Source organism: Sprattus sprattus (genome assembly GCF_963457725.1).
Source record: "Sprattus sprattus genome assembly, chromosome: 1".
Classification (NCBI taxonomy): domain Eukaryota; kingdom Metazoa; phylum Chordata; class Actinopteri; order Clupeiformes; family Clupeidae; genus Sprattus; species Sprattus sprattus.
In genome coordinates this window covers 21,410,210-21,434,765 of record NC_137920.1, presented here as the reverse complement: position 1 = coordinate 21,434,765, position 24,556 = coordinate 21,410,210, and the positions used below count along the sequence as shown (strand labels likewise).

Below are 24,556 nucleotides of genomic sequence, written 5' to 3'. Positions count from 1 at the left end.
CCTGCTCTGAATGTGGAAAGTGTTTTTCCCAGTCTATTGAACTAAAAATCCATCAGCGACGACACCACACTGGAGAGATGCCATATCCCTGCTCCGAATGTGGAAAGTGTTTTCCTGTGTACAGAGAGCTTAAATCTCACCAGAGAGTACACACTGGAGAAAAGCCATATCCCTGCTCCAAATGTGGAAAGTCTTTTTCCCATTCTAATGGACTTAAAATCCATCAGCGACGACACCACACTGGAGAGAAGCCATATCCCTGCTCTAAATGTGGAAAGTGTTTTTCCCAGTTTAGCATACTTAAAAATCACCAGAGGTGCCATACTGGAGAGAAGCCACATCAATGTTCACATTGTGGGAAAAGCTTTTCTCAGAGTGGCAATCTGAAGACCCACCTCAGAACACACACTGGAGAAAGGCCTTATCATTGCTCTGAGTGTGGGAAGACGTTCACTACATCGGGCCATCTTCAAACTCACCAGAGAATACACACTGGAGAGAAACCATATCCCTGCTCTGAATGTGGAAAGTGTTTTTCCCAGTCTATTGAACTAAAAATCCATCAGCGACGACACCACACTGGAGAGATGCCATATCCCTGCTCCGAATGTGGAAAGTGTTTTCCTGTGTACAGAGAGCTTAAATCTCACCAGAGAGTACACACTGGAGAAAAGCCATATCCCTGCTCCAAATGTGGAAAGTCTTTTTCCCAGTCTAACGGACTTAAAATCCATCAGCGACGACACCACACTGGAGAGATGCCACATCCCTGCTCCGAATGTGGAAAGTGTTTTCCCCGGTCTAGCGAACTTAAACGCCACCAGCGACGACGCCACACTGGAGAGAAGCCATATCCCTGCTCCAAATGTGGAAAGTGTTTTTCCCAGTTTAGCATACTTAAAAATCACCAGAGGTGCCATACTGGAGAGAAGCCACATCAATGTTCACATTGTGGGAAAAGCTTTTCTCAGAGTGGCAGTCTGAAGACCCACCTCAGAACACACACTGGAGAAAGGCCTTATCATTGCTCTGAGTGTGGGAAGACGTTCACTACATCGGGCAATCTTCAAACTCACCAGAGAATACACACTGGAGAGAAACCATATCCCTGCTTTGAATGTGGAAAGTGTTTTTCCCAGTTCAACGGACTTAAAAGCCACCAGCAACGACGCCACACTGGAGAGAAGCCATATCCCTGCTCCGAATGTGGAAAGTGTTTTCCCCAGTCTATTGAACTAAAAATCCATCAGCGACGACACCACACTGGAGAGATGCCATATCCCTGCTCCGAATGTGGAAAGTGTTTTCCTGTGTACAGAGAGCTTAAATCTCACCAGAGAGTACACACTGGAGAAAAGCCATATCCCTGCTCCAAATGTGGAAAGTCTTTTTCCCAGTCTAACGGACTTAAAATCCATCAGCGACGACACCACACTGGAGAGATGCCACATCCCTGCTCCGAATGTGGAAAGTGTTTTCCCCGGTCTAGCGAGCTTAAACGCCACCAGCGACGACGCCACACTGGAGAGAAGCCATATCCCTGCTCCAAATGTGGAAAGTGTTTTTCCCAGTTTAGCATACTTAAAAATCACCAGAGGTGCCATACTGGAGAGAAGCCACATCAATGTTCACATTGTGGGAAAAGCTTTTCTCAGAGTGGCAATCTGAAGACCCACCTCAGAACACACACTGGAGAAAGGCCTTATCATTGCTCTGAGTGTGGGAAGACGTTCACTACATCGGGCAATCTTCAAACTCACCAGAGAATACACACTGGAGAGAAACCATATCCCTGCTCTGAATGTGGAAAGTGTTTTTCCCAGTTCAACGGACTTAAAAGCCACCAACAACGACGCCACACTGGAGAGAAGCCATATCCCTGCTCCGAATGTGGAAAGTGTTTTCCCCAGTCTATTGAACTAAAAATCCATCAGCGACGACACCACACTGGAGAGATGCCATATCCCTGCTCCGAATGTGGAAAGTGTTTTCCTGTGTACAGAGAGCTTAAATCTCACCAGAGAGTACACACTGGAGAAAAGCCATATCCCTGCTCCAAATGTGGAAAGTCTTTTTCCCATTCTAACGGACTTAAAATCCATCAGCGACGACACCACACTGGAGAGATGCCACATCCCTGCTCCGAATGTGGAAAGTGTTTTTCCCGGTCTAGTGAGCTTAAACGCCACCAGCGACGACGCCACACTGGAGAGGAGCCATATCCCTGCTCCAAATGTGGAAAGTGTTTTTCCCAGTTTAGCATACTTAAAAATCACCAGAGGTGCCATACTGGAGAGAAGCCACATCAATGTTCACATTGTGGGAAAAGCTTTTCTCAGAGTGGCAATCTGAAGACCCACCTCAGAACACACACTGGAGAAAGGCCTTATCATTGCTCTGAGTCTGGGAAGACGTTCACTACATCTTGCCATCTTAAAACTCACCAGGGAATACACACTAGAGAGAAACAATATCCGTGTTCCAAATGTGGAAAGTGTTTTTCCCAGTCTAGGAAACTTAAAAATCACCAGAGGTGCCATACTGGAGAGAAGCCTTATCAATGTTCATACTGTGGGAAGTCTTTTTCTTGGCCTAGTCAACTTAAAATTCACCAGCGACGTCATAATGGTGAGGCCCCATTTCAATGCATGTATTGTAAAAAAGTGTGTGAGTGTGATAACATGGGTCTAAAAGAAATAGGGACACAGATGCATAGTTTGTGGGTATTGGAGTCTTTGTGTGCTGTGAGAACCCAGGAGGAATTATTTTAGCCGTTGGGTTTTTCGTGATACATAAAAGCGAGCAAGGAACACACCCCATATTGTTAATTGTGGGTGTGTGCATAAGGACAAGTTTGAAATACACCTTACGTAAAGATGCATTAACACACAGATCTTAATCATTGTCAGCTCTATTCTCATTTAACAAAATATTCAAAACCTGAAGAAAAGAATGTTTCCTTTGTGTCTGTGTCAGTGGTGGGTAAAAGGCATTGAAGCCAACATGGCCCTTAGGTCGATGGACACGTCATAACAAAAGTTAAATTTCCAGCACAAGGATCTGAAGAACATACTTTCCCTTTGGCGGCTTCAGACAAAATCTTCAATGAGAAGATGCACCATATTTACATGACTTAAAAAGGGATTTATCATGGATTACACTTTCACTTTAACCCCCCTTGGTTTCTGAAATAACCAACTATTATAGATATGCTCACATTTTGTCTTGCTTTGGTTCTGAAGTTGCACATGTATCTGAAATGTAATAGTTGCCTATGCTAAGACAGATCGTCATACTAGCCTATGCTTAGACATAATGTTATACTAACAACCTATGCTAAGACACAATGTCATACTAGCCTATGATGAACAGATATCTTACTAATAGTTATCAAAAGCCTTAAGAGATCTCCCCTTACTCTTGATATGGCCTACTGCCATTTTCTGTCTACCATCCATCACTCCATCGAAGTCCATCTCTGCTTTACTTCTCTCCCTCACTCCTCTCTCTCTCCTTTCCCAGGAGCCCCTGTCCAACCATCTCCCTCTGCAGGGTCTCCTGTTCCTCCCAAGGACCCCTCAACACTGCAAGTTCCATTGAAGGTTCTGACAATACAGCTGGTGGACTGCCGCCATGAACTGGGACGGAATAGCACATTTACACTACTGGGAGGAAAAGGTTAGGATTTATACACTGGCAATTATGAAGACACCTAATTTGGACAAAGGGATTATACTGGTGTATGTAGATGGTTTAAATGTAGGGTACAATCCAATTTCAAGAAAATGATAAACAAGGTGAAAATATTGTCTTTACATATAGGTCCACGCTGTGATCAATAAAGCTTTGTTCATTGATTGTATGCTCAGAGAGCATAAGAGTGGGAGATGTGAAATATGTATATTGCCGTCACCTTAAGCAAGTAGGTCAGCAGCCATGTAAACAGGATATTTTGCCATAATATTTGAACTTATCCACTAGACACAGAAATTGTCCACATTGCGATACATAGTGATTACTTTATAATTTAAATATAATTATAACAGTATAGTTATAACCAGTGGTGGTCTGTCAGGGCCAGCAAGACCTTCTCTGCTGGCCTAAACATCATCAGAAAATGAATGTAATAAAATACATGTAATTTTAATATTTTCTTTTCATAAATATGTATTAAATTATTCCCCATAGTCCATTCTCTTCATTTCATAGCTTCCAGCGTTGTTTATTTATGTTAGAGCTTTCATCCAATCATATTTCAGCTATCATGTGTTGCCGGGCTCCGAGAAATCTCCCCGAGGCCTTCCCAATTAACATTGAGGGCGCCTGTATTGTTGCCAGGCTCCAAGAAATCTTCCCAGAGGCCTTCAGAATTAACATTAAAGGTGCCTGTACATCTGATTGGTTATCACAACTGGCTGTTTCAGATCATTTAAGTTGAATGAACTGAAACAGACAGTTGTGATAACCGATCAGATTTCGAGTTGGCGACATTGGGGCCAGCCTAGGCCAGCAAGCAGGGATCACGTTGAACGTGACACGTACACGTACACGTTCTTTGATTGGAGTGATTTTAGCTGCAGATGGTGGTGGTGAATTAGCGAATACTTAAATTTCAGTTTATTTTCAACCCACAATGGCTGAAGGAGGAGATATCAATCTGGCCGCTAATATAACAGAAACGCCATTTTCAAGACGGACCTTTCAAGAAAAACTGGATATCGTGAGGATTGGGTCAGTTTAATGAAACTGCTTTGCAGGTGGGACAATGCGATGTTTAGTGGACAAACTTGTTAAAGCATAGGCTACTTTCGGTGGACTTAATAAAACTTTGTAGACTAATCCCTGAAAATCGCCTTTTATTATTAAGTTGTGACAGTATTCAAGCGATCATATAACTGAGAGTTTAATCCTCTTAATTTATTGTTAATACGGGTGTATTGATTTAAAAGGCTCCGGAAATATTGATAAAGTCTGTTGTACTTGACTATGTTAAAGGGATAGTTCGGGATTTTTTACATGAATCTGTATGGCATCCCCATCACCAGTGTCATGCAATCACGCTGACTTACCCCCGGCAGCGTCCTGTGAGCAGAGTTCTCGTCCAGTTTTGGTCAAGCCGAAAGTAGTCCGGCAGGTTTGCTAGACCCAGCAAAATAAAACGTTTCTCTTCCCAAAACATTATGTGTTCAAAAGAGTGATATATTTGCATCCCAAAAACATGGTAGTGGAAAAAGTCACACCTCGTTATCACTTGGCCCTATTTTCAGTATGCGCGATACCGCAACCTCACAGCTGTCAGCTAGGGCCTACCTGTTTGATTCGCGAAAGTTGATTCGCGAAAGTTTGATTCGCCAAAGTTGCCTGAGAGAAACGTCCGTCACAGGAAAACGATGAAAACTGAGACAACATTTGATAAAATTGACATAAAGCTGAGTGTAAAAAAATGGTAAAGGCTTGCGACTATCCAGGTTGTGGCAACAAAGATGATGGTGAATCGACTCTCAGTTTTCATCATTTTCCTGTGACGGACGTTTCTCTCAGGCAACTTTGGCGAATCAAACTTTCGCGAAATCAACTTTCCCGAATCAAACAGGTAGGCCCTAGCTGTGAGGTTGCGGTATCGCGCGTACTGAAAATAGGGCCAAGTGATAACGAGGTGTGACTTTTTCCACTACCATGTTTTTGGGATGCAAATATATCACTCTTTTGAACACATAATGTTTTGAAAAGAGAAACGTTTTATTTTGCTGGGTCTAGCAAACCTGCCGGACTACTTTCGGCTTGACCAAAACTGGACGAAAACTCTGCTCACAGGACGCTGCCGGGGGTAAGTCAGCGTGATTGCATGACACTGGTGATGGGGATGCCATACAGATTCATGTCAAAAATCCCGAACTATCCCTTTAAGGTGATGCAATGCTCACTTATACTGCCTTTCTGTATGGTTCGAGAGCCATGGCGTCATAATAATGGTATTAAGAGGTGGATTCACTCAGCTTAACTGTCGTGTAGTAGGACATCGCTGAAGGCCTAGTCGTGAAATGCACGGACCGCCACTGGTTATAACAGTATCTTTTTTTTTTTAAATAGAATAACACAAAATTACAGAAGCAGTTTTACCTCAAACTGCAAAACATTAATGATTACTTTATTGTTTAGATGTAATAATAACAGTTTCATACGTTTTTTTTTTTAATAGAACAACACTCAATTCAGATCTTCCCTCACTCTTGATATGTCCTACTGCCTTTTTCTGTCTACCATCCATCACTCCATCGAAGTCCATCTCTGCTTTACTTCTCTCCCTCCCTCCCCCTCTCCATTTCCAGGAGCCCCTGTCCAACCATCTCCCTCTGCAGGGTCTCCTGTTCCTCCCAAGGACCCCTCAACACTGCAAGTACCATTGAAGGTTCTGACAATACAGCTGGTGGACTGCCGCCATGTACTGGGACGGAATAGCACATTGACACTACTGGGAGGAAAAGGTTAGGATTTATACACAGGCAATTATGAAGACCCCTTATCTGGACAAAGGGATTTAACTGATGTTAGTGTTTTAAAAGTAGGCTACAATCCCATCATAAGAAAACGATAAACATGGTGAAAATATTTTCTTTACATATAGGTCCACGCTGTGATCAATAAAGCTTTGTTCATTGATTGTATGCTAAGAGAACATAAGAGTGTGAGATGTGAAATATGTATATTGCCATCTCCTTGAGCAAGTAGGCCAGTAGCAATTTTGCAGTATTTTGCAATATTATTGGAACTTATCCGACACGGAAATGGTCCACATCGTGAAACATAAGTGATTAATTTATTGTTCTGGTATAATAGTAACAGTTTTATCTTTTTTGTTTTAAATAGATTAACACTCAAATTTACAGAAGTAGTTGAAGCTCAAACGGGGCAGTCTTGACATAGATATCCTATATAAAGTCTAGATGTCTCACGGTTGAGTCTTGAACGTCTGCACAGGAGGCCATCTTGCGACTGGATAGCTCCCTGGAGGGATCAGTGGTACGTTAGGTAACGTCAGTGATCTTCACAATCGTTTACACTCTTATCTTGCTGAAATCTTGACGGATTTACAAATGCCTTGGTTTCTTACAAACCCCATTACCGTGGTTATAATTCTGGATGTTTGAACATGTTGAAATGTGCAGCTTAATTGTGTATCACGGCTAGTCTGGGAAGTCCCGCCCCTCTTCTTCCGGCCAATTTGATTTAGCCTCTGAAGTGGTTCTGGCAAAGATTGCACAGCCGTTCATTACAGCATTCTCAGGATCTCTGGGACCAATCACAAACTGGCTTTTGGCTACCTGGCGCGCGATTGGCGGATTTAAACTTACCACAGCTACGCTACAAAATCTACTGCACAAGAGTTTTTAAACATTGGACATGGTGGCCTCCGAAGCACCGCAAAACTTCGATAAGGAAAGTTTTCTTTGAAAACAGAACAGAAACTTGCCCTGGAACAATTCATACAGAAAAAATATGTGTTTGCTTTATTACCGATCGTTGTATCGTTGTATAGTATCGTTGGTCTGATTGGTTAAAGGCGTGTCCATTTACGTGAGTGAAGTGGACCGCTGTTGAGTAGTTTGCCAGACCAACTGAGCAAATGAAATGCAGTGAAGTGGCGGGGAATTCCCAGACAATATCACGGCTAGTCTACTACTCAGTCATTTTACACCAATTGGAGAGGCATATTTGTTCTTTCTTTTCAATATAACTTAAGTTGCACATGATATAACTGAAGTTGCTCATTATTTCCAATCGGGTTGGTTTGTAAAACATTTTACATTATGATTTTGATAGGAAATTGCTGACTTTATTGCCAGCGAAGATGCCAGACTTGTGTGCAGCCTATGGATGCTCTTTTGAACGTTCTCTCGAAACGAGAACCTGTGGGATCACCTATATTTTATTATATCAGTAATATTGCTTTTATAAAGGTGATAATAAAAGTATACATTTATTTCCTATTGCCATTCTGTATGCTGTATGAGTTTTAGTAGCCTAGATATTGATTTTACATAAATAGCTTGTGCATGTGTGTATTTATTGCACCTATCTGTTTTGTTCTTATGAAAACCCATGTTTATAATTCTTCATTGTAATACGCAGTCTCATAAATACATCTCTGTACAGGGTGGGGATTTCAACATGGAGCATTTATTGATGTACATTTGTAAAGGGAAATCTTGTACCTATTTTAGAACATTATTATATTTTTGAGAACATAACATAATTATTCATAAGGTTGCAGTGGCATAACTACATTTCTTACGTTTATAACAAACCAACCTGTTTTGAAAATTGAGCAAGTTCTGGTTATATAAGAATTACGTACCACTACCAACACAATGTCGCAAAATGGCCGCCATGTGCTGACATTCGACTCCGTCGGCCAGAAACGCAGACGAGACATCTAACCTTTAGGATATCTACGAGTCTTGAGGCCGTGTGCTAATACTGGTCAGTACCACTAGGGGGAGCGCCAGAGACTGTTCTGTGACCGTTCAATGCCTCTGTCACTAACAACTGGGGGCCCTGGCACACAGACCAACTAGGTTAGCATTTTTAGACTTTGGATAGCCAACATTGATAGAATACTATGTATACATTTACCAATATGTTAATATTTGTCTTTTTCTTATGGTACACAGAACCGAGGCCCAAAGTGATGACCATCCGTTAGCATCAATGTATCCCAAGTCCCCCGCAAGGAAAGATGAACAACAAACTACAGAGGGGAAATATGCACAAAGAGTGGAAAGACCTCGATGTTAATCGTTCCAGTGGTATACTGCACCTGCCAAATTTAGATAGAGAAATATAAGAACTGCACCTGCCCCATTTAGGAAGAGTCATAGAGGAACTACACCTGCCCTATTTGGGCCATTCTACCGAATTGGTGCAAAGTCAGGTCGGAAATATTTTGAATTTTTTTCATGTTTTATTCCCAAAACTTTGTATTTTCAGAATGTGTTGGAATGTTTTTTCTCTTCCAAAAAATTGTCACTCCTGAAACATCACATTTACTATAGTAAAAAAGTATTATTATTGACCAGTTCAGATTGTGTTTCCTTCCCTTCTCTGAAGAGTATTTTTACAAATATTTCTTGAAGGTTTTCACAATGAAATCCATAAAAATGAAGTCAAGTTCAATTTGTACACTTCATCAAAATCTAAGTGCAATATTTCTTTGTAAAATGCAAAATTCTGATCATATTGATTCCAGAGTTGTTGATTAATGAAATTGAACATACATTAATCCAATCAGTATCATAACATTTTAGTTGATTACTCAATATACTTTGGAAGACATTTATATAAAAACAATGGGATTTAGCTACTTACCATTCATGAGGGACAGGGATGCTGTGTCACTGCATGGTCAAAAATGCAGGGTCGTGGCTAAAGCCAATAGACTAAAACTCTTGTGTTTCGGTAGTGACATGAAAACTGGGGACATGATTTTTTGAGTATAGTTTATTTATCTAAACATTAAACCCACAATAAATCTACAGTAAATATTCCAAGTTAAACCCAACCATAAAGATCTTTGAAATTAGATCATTGAAAAAAATCAAAAAAAATTGAAAAGTGTTATTTACAGGCATTGAAATTTAGATGTCATGGTTGGGGACAGCTACTTCCCAATAGAAAGTACCCTATAAATGATGATTGTGTATATATTTAGCTTATCACTATCTCATTTAATGCATTGGGTTTATATAGACCATAACATTTTCTTAGTAAATATCTATGCCTAAATACCTAATTGTTTTGTAAATAGTTTTTATTGTTGAGGGACTGCATATTACACGAATTCGGTAGAATGGCCCATTTAAGTAGAGACATAGATGAACCGTTTACTAAAAATTGGTCTCCAGCCGCCACAGTCAGGGCGGGGTCTCCATGACCTTTTATCAATAGCTCAATAGTATCAATAGGGATAAAGTCCAATGTATTTATTTTTCATTAAGATTTTAATAATTGTATCTGTTAATGTGTGGAGAACATCACCCTTCCAAAGGTTTTTTTTTTTTTAAAACTTTGTCAATTCATGTCAATGGCAAATCTGACAGATCTTTTAAAATGCTTCTCACGGCGAATTCATAGTAGGAATCCCCTTTTTTAGAAGTCAATGTGACACCAAGAAATATACACCACATCCATTACAGACATGGGACTGGTGTACAGTACTACGCAGATGCGTCATCAGTTACAACCCAAGCGGGCCTCTGGATTGGCTGACCACACTGACAAAGAACTGACTGAGAGACCATGGCACTCATTCAACTCTACATGTTAATGACAAAGGGCTTTAGTCCAAAGCATCCTGTAGAAGATCATGTGTATATTTTAAATAAAAGCATCTTGTAGAAATACATGTATTTTAAATAAAAGCATCTTGTAGAAGTTCATGTGTATACTATAAATAAAAGCATCCTGCAGAAGTACATGTGTACTGTATATTTTAAATAAAATGTTCATCTCGTGTATTGTGCGCTGCTGTTGTCTAACCATTTTGTGCGCCGCTAAAAAGGTGCTCGTTTGAAGTGGGTTCCTGATGAAAAACGTCCCGTCGCTCACTCATGAACCTCAATGACAACTCTGGTCATAGTAGGTCATGTAAGGGATAATGTATAGAACGCAGGTCATTGTCGGGAAAATAAGCCCCGACAGGGCGAACAGCACCCCGACGCGAAGCGGAGGGGTGTTGCTTCACCGTGAAGGGGCTTATTTTCCCGACAATGACCGGCGTTCTATACATTATCCCGCTTATTATACGGCTAAAACTAAAAAAATAACTTAACACAGTGTGTCTTTTTACAATGTATTTGTTTTTGTTACTATACATAGTGTTAAAAAGCAGAGAAATAGTTCGCCAAAGACGTTGAACTTCAAAGACAGTTGAACATTCTTTAGAACACAGCTGCTCAACCGACCGCTGAAACTCCCTTGATAAGTTACCGTACTACTTGCGGAGTGCTACGAAAGATGTGAATCAGAGGCAAAAAGGCCACTTTCCTTGACAGCGGTCATTAAGTGCATAGCAACGGTCAGTTATCGGAAAATAGTTGACCGCAGAACGTTGGGAAGCCCCATTCAAGTGAATGGAGCATTCTACAGCATTAAGAAGAGCCGTGTAATAACTTTTATGTATTACCTTGCTCTAATGAATTTAATATTATAAAATATGTATTACCAACTCTGATCAATACATCGCCTGTTGACTAAGTATGTGGATTCATGTAAACAATGGTTGATTTCCTGTTCCATATTAGTTGTACTTGCCGGATGAACCGCTGTATACTTTGAAGAATTTTACTTTAAGGGATTTTCAGTGTGGTGTAGGCTAGACACATTCAGGCATAACCTTTGACCCTTGACAGACGGATGCAGCTGGCATTGTTTGCTTTCTGTTGTGTCGTCCATTTTGTGCCAAAACTGTTCATGTAGTGTCAATATAGGATAAAGTGAAGGTCAATCGATAAGGCCTAACTAGACAGTCACACGGAGTAAATGTTTCCTGTAGACCTTACAAATGTTGAGTCTCCAAATTTCAAAGTTACATTGAATTCATGTGAATTTGCATCTGTTTGTGGGGCGAAAGGGACGGGGTGGGTGAGTGCAATTCCTGATCTTATCCTGAATATCAGGACATGTTTGCAGCTGTTAAAGGCCCATTGTGTGTGTGTGTGTGTGAGTGTAGGTCTAACTTCTGTACCATACACACAAAGTTGTTGATGTATTGTCTATACATGATAAAATAAATTCTATGAATTATTAGAACTATTGTAACTTATCTGTTCCACTGATAAGGTGTTGAATGAAACACTGTAGATCTTACATTTTCTTAAATATTGAGTCTTTTCAGAAAATATTTTATAATATTATTTTACAATATAGTAATAATATACAGTACGCTCATCTGTGTAGACTAGTGGATGTGTCAGCAAACTCTGAATTTTGAAGTCAATTTCATGTCACCAAACTTGGTAGTCACATGATCAGAAACAAAGTTGCATAGATATATCAATTAAAATAAAGTTTTGAAAACATAACCCTCCTCATTTTCTCCTGTTTCTGAAGCATTATTTACACCTTCACCTTCAAATTCATAATTTCTTTACATATCAAAATCCAAGCTCGTGGTTTAGTGACAAACCCTGGATAAATTAGGTCGGAGTAACTGGTAAACCTAGCAAAAAAGGGCAGCCGTGGCCTACTGGTTAGGGCTGGAAACCGGAAGGTCGCCGGTTTGATCCCTAACCGGTAGGACAAATGTCCACATCCCCGGGCGCTCAAAAACAGCTCACTGCTCCTGGTAAGTGTGCTTTACTTCACTGTGTGTATCAGTACCCTGGATGGGTAAAATGCAGAGAAAAAATTCAGAGTGTGTGTGTGTCACTATCTCTGCCAGAGCAGTCACTCACTAATAGAAGAGCCCGATGACTTTGTTTGTCTAGGGGAATGAAACCACCAAGCTTTTCTGTACGGTTACACTAAGTTTACTTGTCGCTAAACCATTAAGTTGGACTTCACCCCTGTTACTGGAGATTTTATTTTCATTTTTTCTTGCAGCCAATGAACACGGTTTTCTCCCATCCAGTTGTCAAACTGAATTACTCCGCTTTAAACTATACATTGTTACACTTCAACTTAAACATTAGGTAGTACATACTCCTAGTACATACTCCTAGTACATAGTAGTAATAGTACTCCACTATATAAAAAAAAAGCTGGCAGACACTGGCTTTTGGTCACATGACGATTCAACTTTATTATCCTCATTATTTAACATCACTTTCTCAACACAGGAGGGGTGGAGGTCCCAGGTGGCCTGTGGGCCAGACTTTGCCAAATCAGGACCAGTGCTGGTCCAGATCATTATAGACTCTGGAGAATCAGACCCGGATTTAAACCAGAGTCCGCCGTCAGGCAGCCAACTGGGGCCGGAGTGTAGAGAGAGGACGCTTTTTGATGATGTCACTACAGCCAACTGGGGGCCGGAGTGGAGAGAGGACGCTTTTGGATGATGTCACTATTGCTTATTGATTGGGAATGATTTGAGGTCATCAGGCAGGCAGAATGGCGGTGGTGGGAAGCGAGTTGGTACCATGGGGTCCCATACGGCCAGAGAGGCTGAACTGGAAAGGAAGGGTTTGGATTTCATTGATTTGATGACATGAGAGCTTTGGGACTCATAAGGCAAGATGCAAAGGGACACAAAGCCTGATCTCCCACTGGAAACGGTCATGAGGAATGGACCCGTTTGTTTTTTGTCTTGGGGGGGGGGGGTAACATACAGTGCATTCATAAATGTGAGTGTGAGTGTGTGTGTGTGTGTGTGTGTGTGTGTGTGTGTGTGTGTTTTGATGTATAATGTACAGTTCCTTTCAGTAGAGGTTATAAGAGTTGGATTGCACCAACAGCTGGGGTGGGGGGGGGGGGGGGGGCGCGAGGGGCATTTCCCCCCCCTTCCCAGCCCCCCAGGAAAGCCTCAACCAGTCCGCAAGATGATGTGAACTCCGGAGTCAGTGAACACAGGACCACTCATGTCTCCCACTTTAAGAGCAAACGAAGCATCCTCGAATGGCTTCTGCATCTGACCTGGAGACAACACACACAAGAGTACCACGTCACTGTGTGTTTGTTTGTGTGTGTGTGTTTGTCTGTGTGTTTGTCTCTCTGTGTGCGTGTGTGTGTGTGTGTGTGTGTCTCTGTGCGTGCGTGTGTCTCTGTCTTTGTCTTTGTCTTTGTCTGTGTGCGTGTGTGTGTGTGTGTGTGTGTGCGCGCGCCTGTTCCTAACTGTGGGTTTGTGTTGTGTTGAATTTGCATAAACCTTTTATTAGTCAGACCAAGTGTGTGCTCTGTGTGCTTTAGACACACCTCAAACCCATCACTAACATAATAATAATATATATATATATATATATATATATACAGTGGTGGCCAAAATTATTAGAACACTAGACATATTTAAGAGTTTTCAGTTGTTTTTGTTGAATTGGCCATTAAAATACCCTAAAAACTAATGAAATATCTACAAAGTCATCATTATGCTCTATAAACCATAGAATAGAGCCATCATAATGAGATTTAGGTCATTTTCCGTACAAAAACAAGCTAGGCCTATTTCACTGTCAATTTCACACAATCATGTTCCTGCACAGAAGAAGCCAAATTACTTGTGTAATCATTGTCAGGTGTTATTGTGGTTAAATGGATGGTGTTGCAAGAGTCTTAGGACACACCTCGGCGATTCTTTTGAATGTACAAGGCCTATCCTGCTCATTAAGTGATTGGTAACATCAGGGTTTTGTCACTGAGGCCACACCACCAAATGGTATAGATCCAAAGCCTCTAGAAGCAGTCTTGAAGCACAAGATGCTCTTTGAACATGGCTAAGGTGAAGAAGGAGCTAACAAATGAGCAACGGGTTCGAATAAAGGCTTTTTTATGCTGGCTGGAGTTACTGCCGCATAGCCAAGGACTTGAGATGCAGTCCAAGCACTGTAAAGTACACTTTAGACTACCATGGCACCAGAACCGAAGGGGAGAGGTTTCAAAAAGAAACTCTCAGACACACAAGTGAAGCATCTCAAAATTCTCAGTCTTCAGGACCGAAGAAAGACTTTACAAGAACTGTGTGACGAGATCAACATCACAATGAGTAATGGTGCAACAGTGTCTTCAAGAACTGTCCGTCGGACACTGGGAGAAGAAGGACTTTTTGGCAGAATAGCAGCAAAGAAATATTACTGAAAGAGAACAATTGAGTGTAACGCCTGAAATTTGCAAAAGAACACAAGAAATGGACAAAGAAAGATTGGTTTAAGTGTTGTGTACTGATGAGTCCAGGTTTGAATAGTTTGGCAACAAGCAAAGCGTGTATGTTCCACGAAGTGAGGGGGAGGGATATAAAAATGAGTGTCTCTTGCCAACAGTTAAACAAGGAGGGGGTAGTATTATAGTGTGGGGTACAATTTAAGCCTCAGGAACAGGTGACTTTGGCTAAATTGATGGCATCATGGATACAAAAGTATACCACAACATTCTGGTGAGGCACGGATTTCCTTCTTGGAGACATCTTATTGAGCCTGGATTTATTTTCCAAGAGGACAATGACCCTAAACATTATTTTAACTATTGCCGGATCTACTGGCGACAAGGAATCTGCTGGAACACTGAAAATGATGGACCGGCCCTCTCAAAGTCCGGACTTCAAACCCAGCAAGCAAATTCGGGGCAAGTTGGAAAATAAACTCGACAGATCTATTGTAAATTCCAAGGAAAGCCTTTGGCTTGAGTTGCAGAAGGCATGGGATAACATTTGTGTTGAAGTTCTCAAGAAATATATGACTCTATGCCAGAGAGATGTGCTGCTGTAATTGCTGCAAAAGGTGGGCGTACCACATATTAAAGTTAAAAGTGTATAAAAACAGTAGGACTCACTTCATCTGATATTTGTTGTGCTCAGAACAGCCATCTGCATGTTTCATGAACATTATGAAATTAAATCATGTTTTGGAGGCAAAAAAAAGGTAATTATTCTCAGATCTGTCAGGTGTTCTAATAATTTTGGCCACCACTGTATATATCTATAAAAAAATAACACTGCCACTTCCAGTATGTAAATAATTCCCAGTAATAAATGTTAGGAATACATACATTGTGCTTGTTCAAGTACATAAAAGAACAATACAATAAAAAGAATGATCTCTCTGTTTGCTATTCACACTGTTTGGATAATGCAATATTTTACTCAGAATTTCTTGATCCAAATAAAAAGGACTGGTTATGTGTGTGAGTGTGTGTGTGTGCTGACATACCTCGGCCAAACAAGCCTAGGTCTCCTCCATTTCGGGCAGAGCTGCAGTCACTGAACTGAGAGGCCAGATTCTCAAACTTCTCTTCACCTGACTTGATCTTCTCTATGTATTCTGATGGAGACACACACACAAACACACACACACAATGAGTCACTTAAAACAGTACAGAGGCGAAGCCTGAGATTTCCACTGACATGTTTGTTAACAATATCCGTGACCCTCGCGGACCAAAAATGTTGCTTGGGCTAAAAGTACCAACAATAACACAGCAATAATACAAGCTAACAAACAAACAAACCCAGCATCGACACGCAGCCCCAGTTACCGTGACTGGTTGCAGCCAGCTAACACACATTGACAGAAACTCCTTAAAAAAAGCCTTTCACTCACACAAGAAGGTCTACATGACCACTAGCTGCACTGCAGGTATGAACTGTGCTTTACCACACCCTCCCTCGTGATCTGCAGAGGTTGCTGTGCAAAATATTGATGGGACTCAGGGCCAATCCTATACATGCTTTCAATGTTTAACGCACCCATAAGGACCCTCATAATGAAATAATGAAAAAGGAACTAATGACTGCCTTTGTAAAACTGCCTTCAAGCAACAACAAAATAGGCAACTAGATTTGGTGTTATCTTCAAATCTATGTTGATAGTATATAGTCATGTAAAGGACAGATTTTTATGTTTATAAACATTTGCACCATCACCACTAGCCATAAAAAAAAAGCTTTACCAGTGCGACATTGCCCACTTCATATCCAAGACACCAGTTAGCATGTTCGTATGCTTCCGTCAGTGCCATCTAGGCTGGCGGTGGTGTTTGAAAGGTGTATCGATGCCTTTCATCTAGTTAATTCGCCATTATCACACTAAAATGTCTTACTGCTTCTTAATGAAAATAACAAGGTTCAGTACTTTGTACTTGGTCTTGTGGGTGGGACAGGAGACAGATATTCTGTAACTCCATCATCGCACTGCTATTGCCTCATTTAATCCATCTACTCTAAATGAGCTCCATCCTTCCTTCCCATATTATTGCTCTACTTTTGGTTAATATAAAGTCGGACATGTTCGGTGTTCCAACCTACTCTGAATGAACTCCAATGCTTCTTCCTTGCTCCGGGTGATGTTCTCCTCTCGCCATGACGCCGGCCGCCTCGACTGGTTGTGCTTCACCAGCAGGTGAGAGCAGCGCACTTTGTCTGGGTCGCCTCGACCGTCACCGGAGCCGACTGGCCGTTCCCACTGACTGGCGTTAGTTATGTGGTTGAAGTAGTATACCCTGTCTGCGTAGAGAAAAAAAGAAGCGAAAAAGCAAAGGGAAAAGAGGGAAGACCAAGTTTTATTAAGGAGATCTAACATACAGCGCCAATAACAATTTAAACAGTTTCAAGCTTTACAGAGCCAAGAGCCTTCACCCACTAGACTAGAGCAAGCATGAAGGCGACGGTGGCAAGGCAACACCCCCTTTTAACAGGAAAACATATCTTGAGCAGAAACCAGTTCGGAAAGCATGTGGAGCATGCTTGAAATGAACTGAATTAACAGTGACTGTTTTCTTTCTGAGTGGCCGGATACTGGTACAATTTCTAGCAAAACAAATGGTTAATCCATTTTTGCCCACCATACATCGCGATACAGCTGGTCGAGATTTGAAAATGGTGCAGTGTAGGCATCTCTACGTGGGTCAATAGCGGAGCCACTGAAAACAGAGCTAGTTGGGCCTGGTAGGCACTGAATGAATGGACCCCAGAATGACTCTTCGCGCCACAGGCATGAGAGCAGAAATAAGTTTTCGTTGAGGCAGCGCTAGCATTATTAATTTGGCAGGCTGTGTCATTTACTCGATGAAACGGGAACTCGTCCTCATTTGAGCCACTCTCATAAAATCACAGTCATTTGAGATACCTGCGAAATACCCCTGAGACGTTGGAGGGGGGGAAAAAGCTACTAAAGTGGCTAACTAGCTGACTTAGCTAAGCGTAACGTGACATCGGTTGCTGGCTAACGGGTTAACTAGCATAACAACACACACTTTAAAGTCATCAAGCTCGCATGCCTTGTTATAAAAACATATCGTACGGTACTACCCATCCCATAAGAGTAGCAGTAACATTCCCATACGATGCTAGCGAGCTACACATGCATTGGCTATGTTGGCTAACTGTTGACAGATCATTGCAAATGCAGCAGTTAGCTAGCGTTAGCTATCGGGGATAACATTACATTCATGAATGCAGACGATTCATTCCTTGTTTGACACAACGTTGAGTAGCATCAGCGATGTGTATCACTTGCCCTAAATACTGTAAATTACATACTTGAACTGCGACTCATTCGCTTTTCCCATCCGGACGGTAATTTCTCATCGTCTGCCATTTCTGTCTGCTTTTGAGTGTTTGCAAGTCTGCTTTCCTTCCTTAAACGCTGCACCCTTTCCCATTGAATATGTTATTACACTTTTCCACCAACAGGGAGCAGTACAGAGATGTTATCCAAAGCAAGTGATTCAAAATCTGTTGATGTTTTATTTGACAAAAGCGCAATTTATACGCTTTTGGGTAGAAAAAAAGTCTATTGTCTATATATTTTCTTCATGTTGACAAGAAAAAAGGCATGTTCCTTGCACTTTCTTAAAGTGCTCGTGTAAATATTCCACTGAATGTCCGTGAATTTACGACAGTGAATCTTTACGCCAGGATAGCACAAACGACGACATAGCAGTTTTTTCGCCAAAGATGATGTCATTGGTCCGTGTTCACTGCCACTCATTATTTACAGCATAGCATTGGTTCAACACTAGCTATACCCTACTTTTGTTTTCCGCCTGGAAAAGACCAAACGTGCGAGTCTCGTCTCATGAGCCAGTGGATAACTACTACTATTTTGGTAAACTACAAATCATTATATTATTTATGAAATATAAAAATCTTTGTGTAGTCAATCATACGAATGAACCCCCGTTTCAGCTGTGAATCATACATAATTGCCTCTAGGTTTGTCAGATCCTTGTGTAGATCTACTCCAGCAATGGTTAGTCAACGTTAGCGATATTCCAGTATCATTAGCATCATAATTTGTTTTTTGGTCCAGTCGTTGATGTCAAAATAAGTAGTGCTTTAGAAGGCAGATGTCCTACGGCTATCTAAGCATTGTCCATTGGCACCAGCCAGCGTTTCTGCACAGCTGTCTCACTGGAAAGTGAGCTTACTATAAATTGTCGTTAGCTTACAAGGTAGTAACTTTAGCTAACCACGACAACCGTGAGTACTACTCACTGCGGTTTTGTATCTGTGGTGTCGATGTATACAGTAACGCTTTCGCTAGCTTTATCATTCTCAACGTTATTAGTAACGACCAGGGCAAGATAGCCAGCCAAGACACTTGCTTTCCTCGTAAACGTGGTGATGTAGCTTAGCGTTGTGAGTTGTTTTGATAAAGACTGTCCACTGTGGTTCGCGTTATGTGGCTTGGATTGCAAGTTGTATCTTGCAGGCTGATGTGTAAACTAAGATTGACATCTGCACGGCCCCTTTTTCCTAGTGTCTTTTTTATTGAATGACTAAATACACAACAATTGTAGCAATCAAGGCAACGGAAACGCAACACATTAGAAAACACAACATGGGCAATGCAACTTCACCCTTGTGTTGTGTTCAAATTACTGTCTGTGTTTACCTGGTCTAACAGATATGTGCATGTTGTTTTCAGGTTCGTTAGCTGAAAGATGATTGAAGTCGTGTGTAATGACCGTCTGGGCAAGAAGGTTCGGGTGAAGTGCAAGTATCCTTTGTCATATTTATGCTTAAAGCCTTTTTTTTTATGAAGAGAGATCATAGGCCTTTGTTACTTAGTTTCATTCGGTGTTCTTAAAAAAAGTTTTTCAGTGAACCGCTCGTATCAACCAATCAGAACATGGCATAAGTTCAGTATCAGGCTTTGGGTTAGTTGAATAAGAACTGTTCCCATTAATATTGCCTTGGAAAGCTTTTGCTTTGACCTCACAGCTGTTCACAACTCCTCATTTGTAGCTATGAGTGTCCATGTTTCATTTAACGAGTTTGATGGAAACCCAGCTATGGTTGGAGGGAAGCCAGGCAATAGAGGGGTTAGTTTGTTTATTTGCATGTGTATGTGTGTGTGTGTTTGTGCGCACACGTGTGTCTGTACGCATAGGTGCGTGTGTGTGTGTGCGCGCGCATGTGTGTGTGTAGTGTACGCATAGGTGCGTGTGTGTATCTGGTGTGCGCGCATGTGTGTGTGTGTGTGAGTATAGGTGCCTGCGTGTATATGCGCATGTGTGTGTGTATGCATAGGTGTGTGTGTTTGTGCGTGGGTGCGTATGTATGTATGTATGTGTGTGTGTGTGTGTGTGTATGCATAGGTGTGTGTGTTTGTGCGTGTGTGTGGGGGGGGGGGGGGGGGGGGGGGGGGGGTAGTAGTAAAGTGGTTATATGGAAGATGGCTAACCGCAGTGGTGCAGTCTGTTAGTGTGAACCTTGACCCCTGACCCTAAGCTCAGAGGACACCATCGGGGACCTGAAGAAACTCATCTCCGCCCAGACTGGCACCCGGTGGGACAAGATCGTCCTGAAGAAATGGTGAGAGGGGACCCTAGATAAACCTTAGCCCTCTGCTCTCACTCTCTCTCTATATACAGTATATACAGTATATATATCATCATCTCTCTCTGTATCTATATATCTCTCTCTATCTCTCTAATATATCATCATCATCATCTCTCTCTCTCTCTCTTTGTATGTATATATATATGTATATATATATATATTAGAGCTGTGAAAAATAACGCGTTATGATTAAATTACAGGATTAAGGCGTTATTTTTTTAAACTCATTTAACGCATGTGCAGAATGAGCTTCCAATAAACCCACAATTGACCGTTCGCGAAACTCTTCCCTAGAACAGCCCTCGTCCAATCCTACCTGAGCAACCTCTACTAAGAGAACGTCAGACAACTTTGAGGTCTGAGGAGCATGGTGAAACGGTGTTCATATGGGACTTGTATCTGACACAAGGTACCCTGAGATTTTAGAGCGACACATCGTTTTTTTCCCCGCATTTTCTAAAGCCCAAAACAAAGGAGGAAAGGAGCCGGTTGTGGATTTAACAGTGTGGGAGACCCCGCTCCCAACTCAATGTATCAAAGATCATCAAACACACATGTCTGCTCCAAAGTAGCTTCTTGCAACTAGCCAGCTAGCCAGCTAGTGAACTATGCTATGTAGCTAACTAACAGGGCTCTCAAGTGTCACGCATTGAGCGTGACAGGCACTCATTTCGGTCTTTAATTACACACTCCCGCCACATATTGTATTTCTCACACTGAAAAAAACTCTAGGCTATTTAATATGCCGCAGCGCGCAAACATGACCTGGCTGCGCTGCCCTCACCATGGAGGAATCAAGCACGTCTCCCCGAATCCCCTGGAGTCTGACGTGAGGTGCCACAAAAAAAGAAATCAGCTACACAATAGCTAATCAGTTGTATCTGGGTAAGATTTAATCCAGTAACCAAGGAAAATAAAGCATCCTGGCATTGCGCGCGACTGATCTTCTGAAAGTTTCGTTCACCTGAGGAAACCACTGGAGCTCTGAGCATCAGTCTTCTACAATGTCCGATATGGAATAGCAAAGATTACTGCTTTGCGGCAGTTGCAGCACCATTGTTTTCGTTTTTTATGAATACAAAAAAGAAAACATTTTAAATGTATATATCCGTCACAAATGATGGAGCACCTTGCCATAAGGCAAAAGTGATACCTAAGTGGCTCGGGGAACAAAACATTGATATTTTGGGTCCATTGGCCAGGAAACTCCCCAGACCTTAATCCCAGTGAGGACTTGTGGTCAATCCTCAAAAGGCGGATGGACAAACAAAAACAAAAACTATTTCTGACAAACTCCAAGCATTGATTATGCAAGAATGGGCCACCATCAGTCAGGATGTGGCCCAGAAGTTAATTGACAGCATGCCAGGGCGGATTGCAGGATCTTGAAAAAGAAGGGTCAAAACTGCACATTGACTTTTGCATTAACCTCATGTAATTGCCAATAAAAGCCAGTGACACTTATTAAATGTTTGTAATTATACTTCAGCCTTCCATAGTAACATCTGACAAAAAGAGCTAAAGACACTGAAGCAGCAAACTTTGTGAAAATGCATATTTGTGTCAATCTCAAAACTTTTGGCCACGACTGTATACAGTTGCACTCAAAATTATTCAACCCCCATTGCCCTTTTAGGTTAATTGGCAAAATGTACAATTTCTCAGCTGTTTGCAATAAACAAATTACACAATAATTGTTTAAATAGTTTAATGAAACTAATATTAAAGGGGTTTTATCCAAATTCAACACAAAATGCTACTTTTAATGAATTTAATGCAGTGTCAAAACTATTCAACCCCTTCATGACAAGCATCTTTGGCACTTAGTAGACCACCCTTTTGCTGTTATGACCTGCTGCAAACGTGATGGATAGCCAGAAACCATCTTCTGACAGCATTCCTGAGGAATCTTAGCCCATTCCTCATGGGCAATGGTCTCCAGTTCAGTAATATTCTTTGGTGTGCGTATTGCAACCGCCTCTTTCAAATCCCACCAGAGATTTTCGATGGGGTTCAGGACAGGTGACTGTGACGGCCACTTTAGAATCTTCCATTTCTTCTCCTGAAACCAAACCTGGGTGGGCTCTACCAAGTACTGAAGATGCTTGTCATCAAGGGGTTGAATAATTTTGACACTGCAGTTAATTCATTAAAGTCATTAAAAGTAGCATTTTGTTTTGAATTCGGATAAAACCCTTTTAATATTAGTTTCATTAAACTACTTAAACAATTCTTGTGCATTTTTTTTATTGCAAACAGCTGAGAAATGGTACATTTTGCCAATAAACCTAAAAGGGCAATGGGGGTTGAATAATGTTGATTGCAACTGTATGGTGTGTTTGTTTGTGTGTGTGTGTGTGTACACTTGGTGTTTGTGTGTGTGTACGTTCGGTGTTTGTGTGTGTGTGTGTGTGTGTGTGTGGGTGAGTTTGTGTGTGTGTGTGTGTGTGGGTGGTTGAGTGTGTACATTTGTATGTTTGGTGTGTGTGTGTGTGGGTATGTGTGTACGTTTGGTGTGTGTGTGTGTTGTGAGGGAAGTATTATTCATGTCTTTTCTTTCGTTGCAGGTACACAATTTTCAAGGACCATGTGACGCTTGGAGACTGTATCCTTTGACTACTATTAATCTGTTTCCCTCATTTAACTGTTATCCTACACGAGTACATGAACTTAAGAGCCTTGTTCAGTTTACCTCATTTACCTGTTATCTTACACAAGTACATGTACTTAAGAGCCTTGTTTATTTGAGAAGTTATGATGTCACCGTCTAGCCTTTTTTTTATATATATTTAGGATTCTTGGAACCTGTTCATTTAAAGATAATAACAAGATCAGGTTTCCACCCCTTTGTGCTTCCATATTGGCTTGTGAGGAACACTGAGAGGGCATTAGTACACTGCTTAGGGGTCAAGCCCAAATAGTGTTTTGGCTTCCTTCCTCAATAAACCCAGTCAAAATCTGAAACCGGGTGGTTTTTGAGGCAACATGTCTGCATATCCAATGTGTCTGCCTTGACTCTGCGTCTCAGATGAGATCCATGATGGGATGAACCTGGAATTGTACTACCAGTAGGAGGCGACAGTACGGACAGCTACCAGTAGATGGCAGTACTGGGATGACATGCAGACAGATGGAACGTACTAAAAGACTCTCTCCCCAACACACACACACACACACCAACACTTAGCAGCTATCTTTCATAGCTGTAATAATTTGCAGAAACATGGCTCTTGAATTTGTAATAATAATCCACACACATGCTGACTGGGACACAGACACGGATCCAGAAAAACACCAGTGTAAGAGAGTCCGGGCGATCATGATGCAGGATAGCTACGACTTGTTTGTTCTTTGTTGTGATGATTTTATTTTGATATCCTTTGGAAATAAAAACCAAAAAACAACATTATTCATATATTTTATTTCTCTTCCCAGCACCTTTCTTCCTCACAGGGAATATACCTGACATGATTTTGCAAGCGTAACAGTGAGAAAGCAGTCCTAATGTTGAAAATGTGACGTTTGAAACGTGTAAAGAGTGGCCCACTGCATAAATCACATAAATACCTCATCCTTTCAGTACACTCAAATACACACACACACCCTTATACATACAGAAACACAAACATAGCAATATCAATGAAACATTCTTATGCTCAAAATGTCTTACAAGTTTTTTTTCTTCTTTTTTTCACTTATTTTCTTTGCATTGCATTCAAATTCATAGCCTACAATAGTCTGAAGTGCACTGATAAACTGTCAGGCTCAAGTAAGCAGTGTATCTGTCCTTCAAAGATGAGATGAATACAGCTGAATACAGCTGACACAAACGCATCGGACGCCGAAGTAGTTCCTCAGCCGAAAAACTCCGTGACTCAGTTTCCCTGGGAGTCGAGATGAGTAGTTGTATCTGCAAGAATCAGCAAGTTCAGCATAAAAATAAATAAATCAAGGCTTGGATGAATCATGTTCACTTCCAATCAATGAATGGCTAAGTTCCCCTTTAATTTACTTGGCTAAGATGTTGACGTCTTGACTAAAAACCACATGATCTGGAATCTTCCATGAACG

General features: G+C 41.3%; 3 protein-coding genes across 3 annotated transcripts in view; 1 reads left to right on the top strand and 2 right to left on the bottom strand.

The window, feature by feature from the left end:
• Positions 1-12,810: 12,810 nt before the first annotated feature.
• pin1 (peptidylprolyl cis/trans isomerase, NIMA-interacting 1) lies at positions 12,811-18,304 on the bottom strand. Its single transcript, XM_080860382.1, has 4 exons — positions 18,179-18,304; positions 16,946-17,143; positions 15,852-15,962; positions 12,811-13,629 (listed from the first exon to the last, which is right to left on the bottom strand). Exons 1-4 carry the CDS (start codon positions 18,234-18,236, stop codon positions 13,520-13,522), a joined length of 477 nt encoding a protein of 158 aa, XP_080716508.1. The 5' UTR covers positions 18,237-18,304; the 3' UTR covers positions 12,811-13,519.
• Positions 18,305-18,626: 322 nt separating this feature from the next.
• ubl5 (ubiquitin like 5) lies at positions 18,627-23,907 on the top strand. The gene is made up of 5 exons (XM_080850341.1): positions 18,627-18,746; positions 19,569-19,640; positions 20,375-20,458; positions 23,053-23,090; positions 23,514-23,907. The coding sequence occupies exons 2-5, from the start codon at positions 19,585-19,587 to the stop codon at positions 23,555-23,557; spliced, it is 222 nt and encodes a 73-aa protein (XP_080706467.1). The 5' UTR covers positions 18,627-18,746; positions 19,569-19,584; the 3' UTR covers positions 23,558-23,907.
• Positions 23,908-24,302: 395 nt separating this feature from the next.
• vav1 (vav guanine nucleotide exchange factor 1) overlaps positions 24,303-24,556 on the bottom strand; it is a gene marked incomplete at its 5' end in the record, with an annotated part of 33,037 nt that continues 32,783 nt past the window's right edge. Inside the window, one exon of the mRNA XM_080839746.1 lies at positions 24,303-24,395. The remainder of the gene's footprint in view (positions 24,396-24,556) is intronic.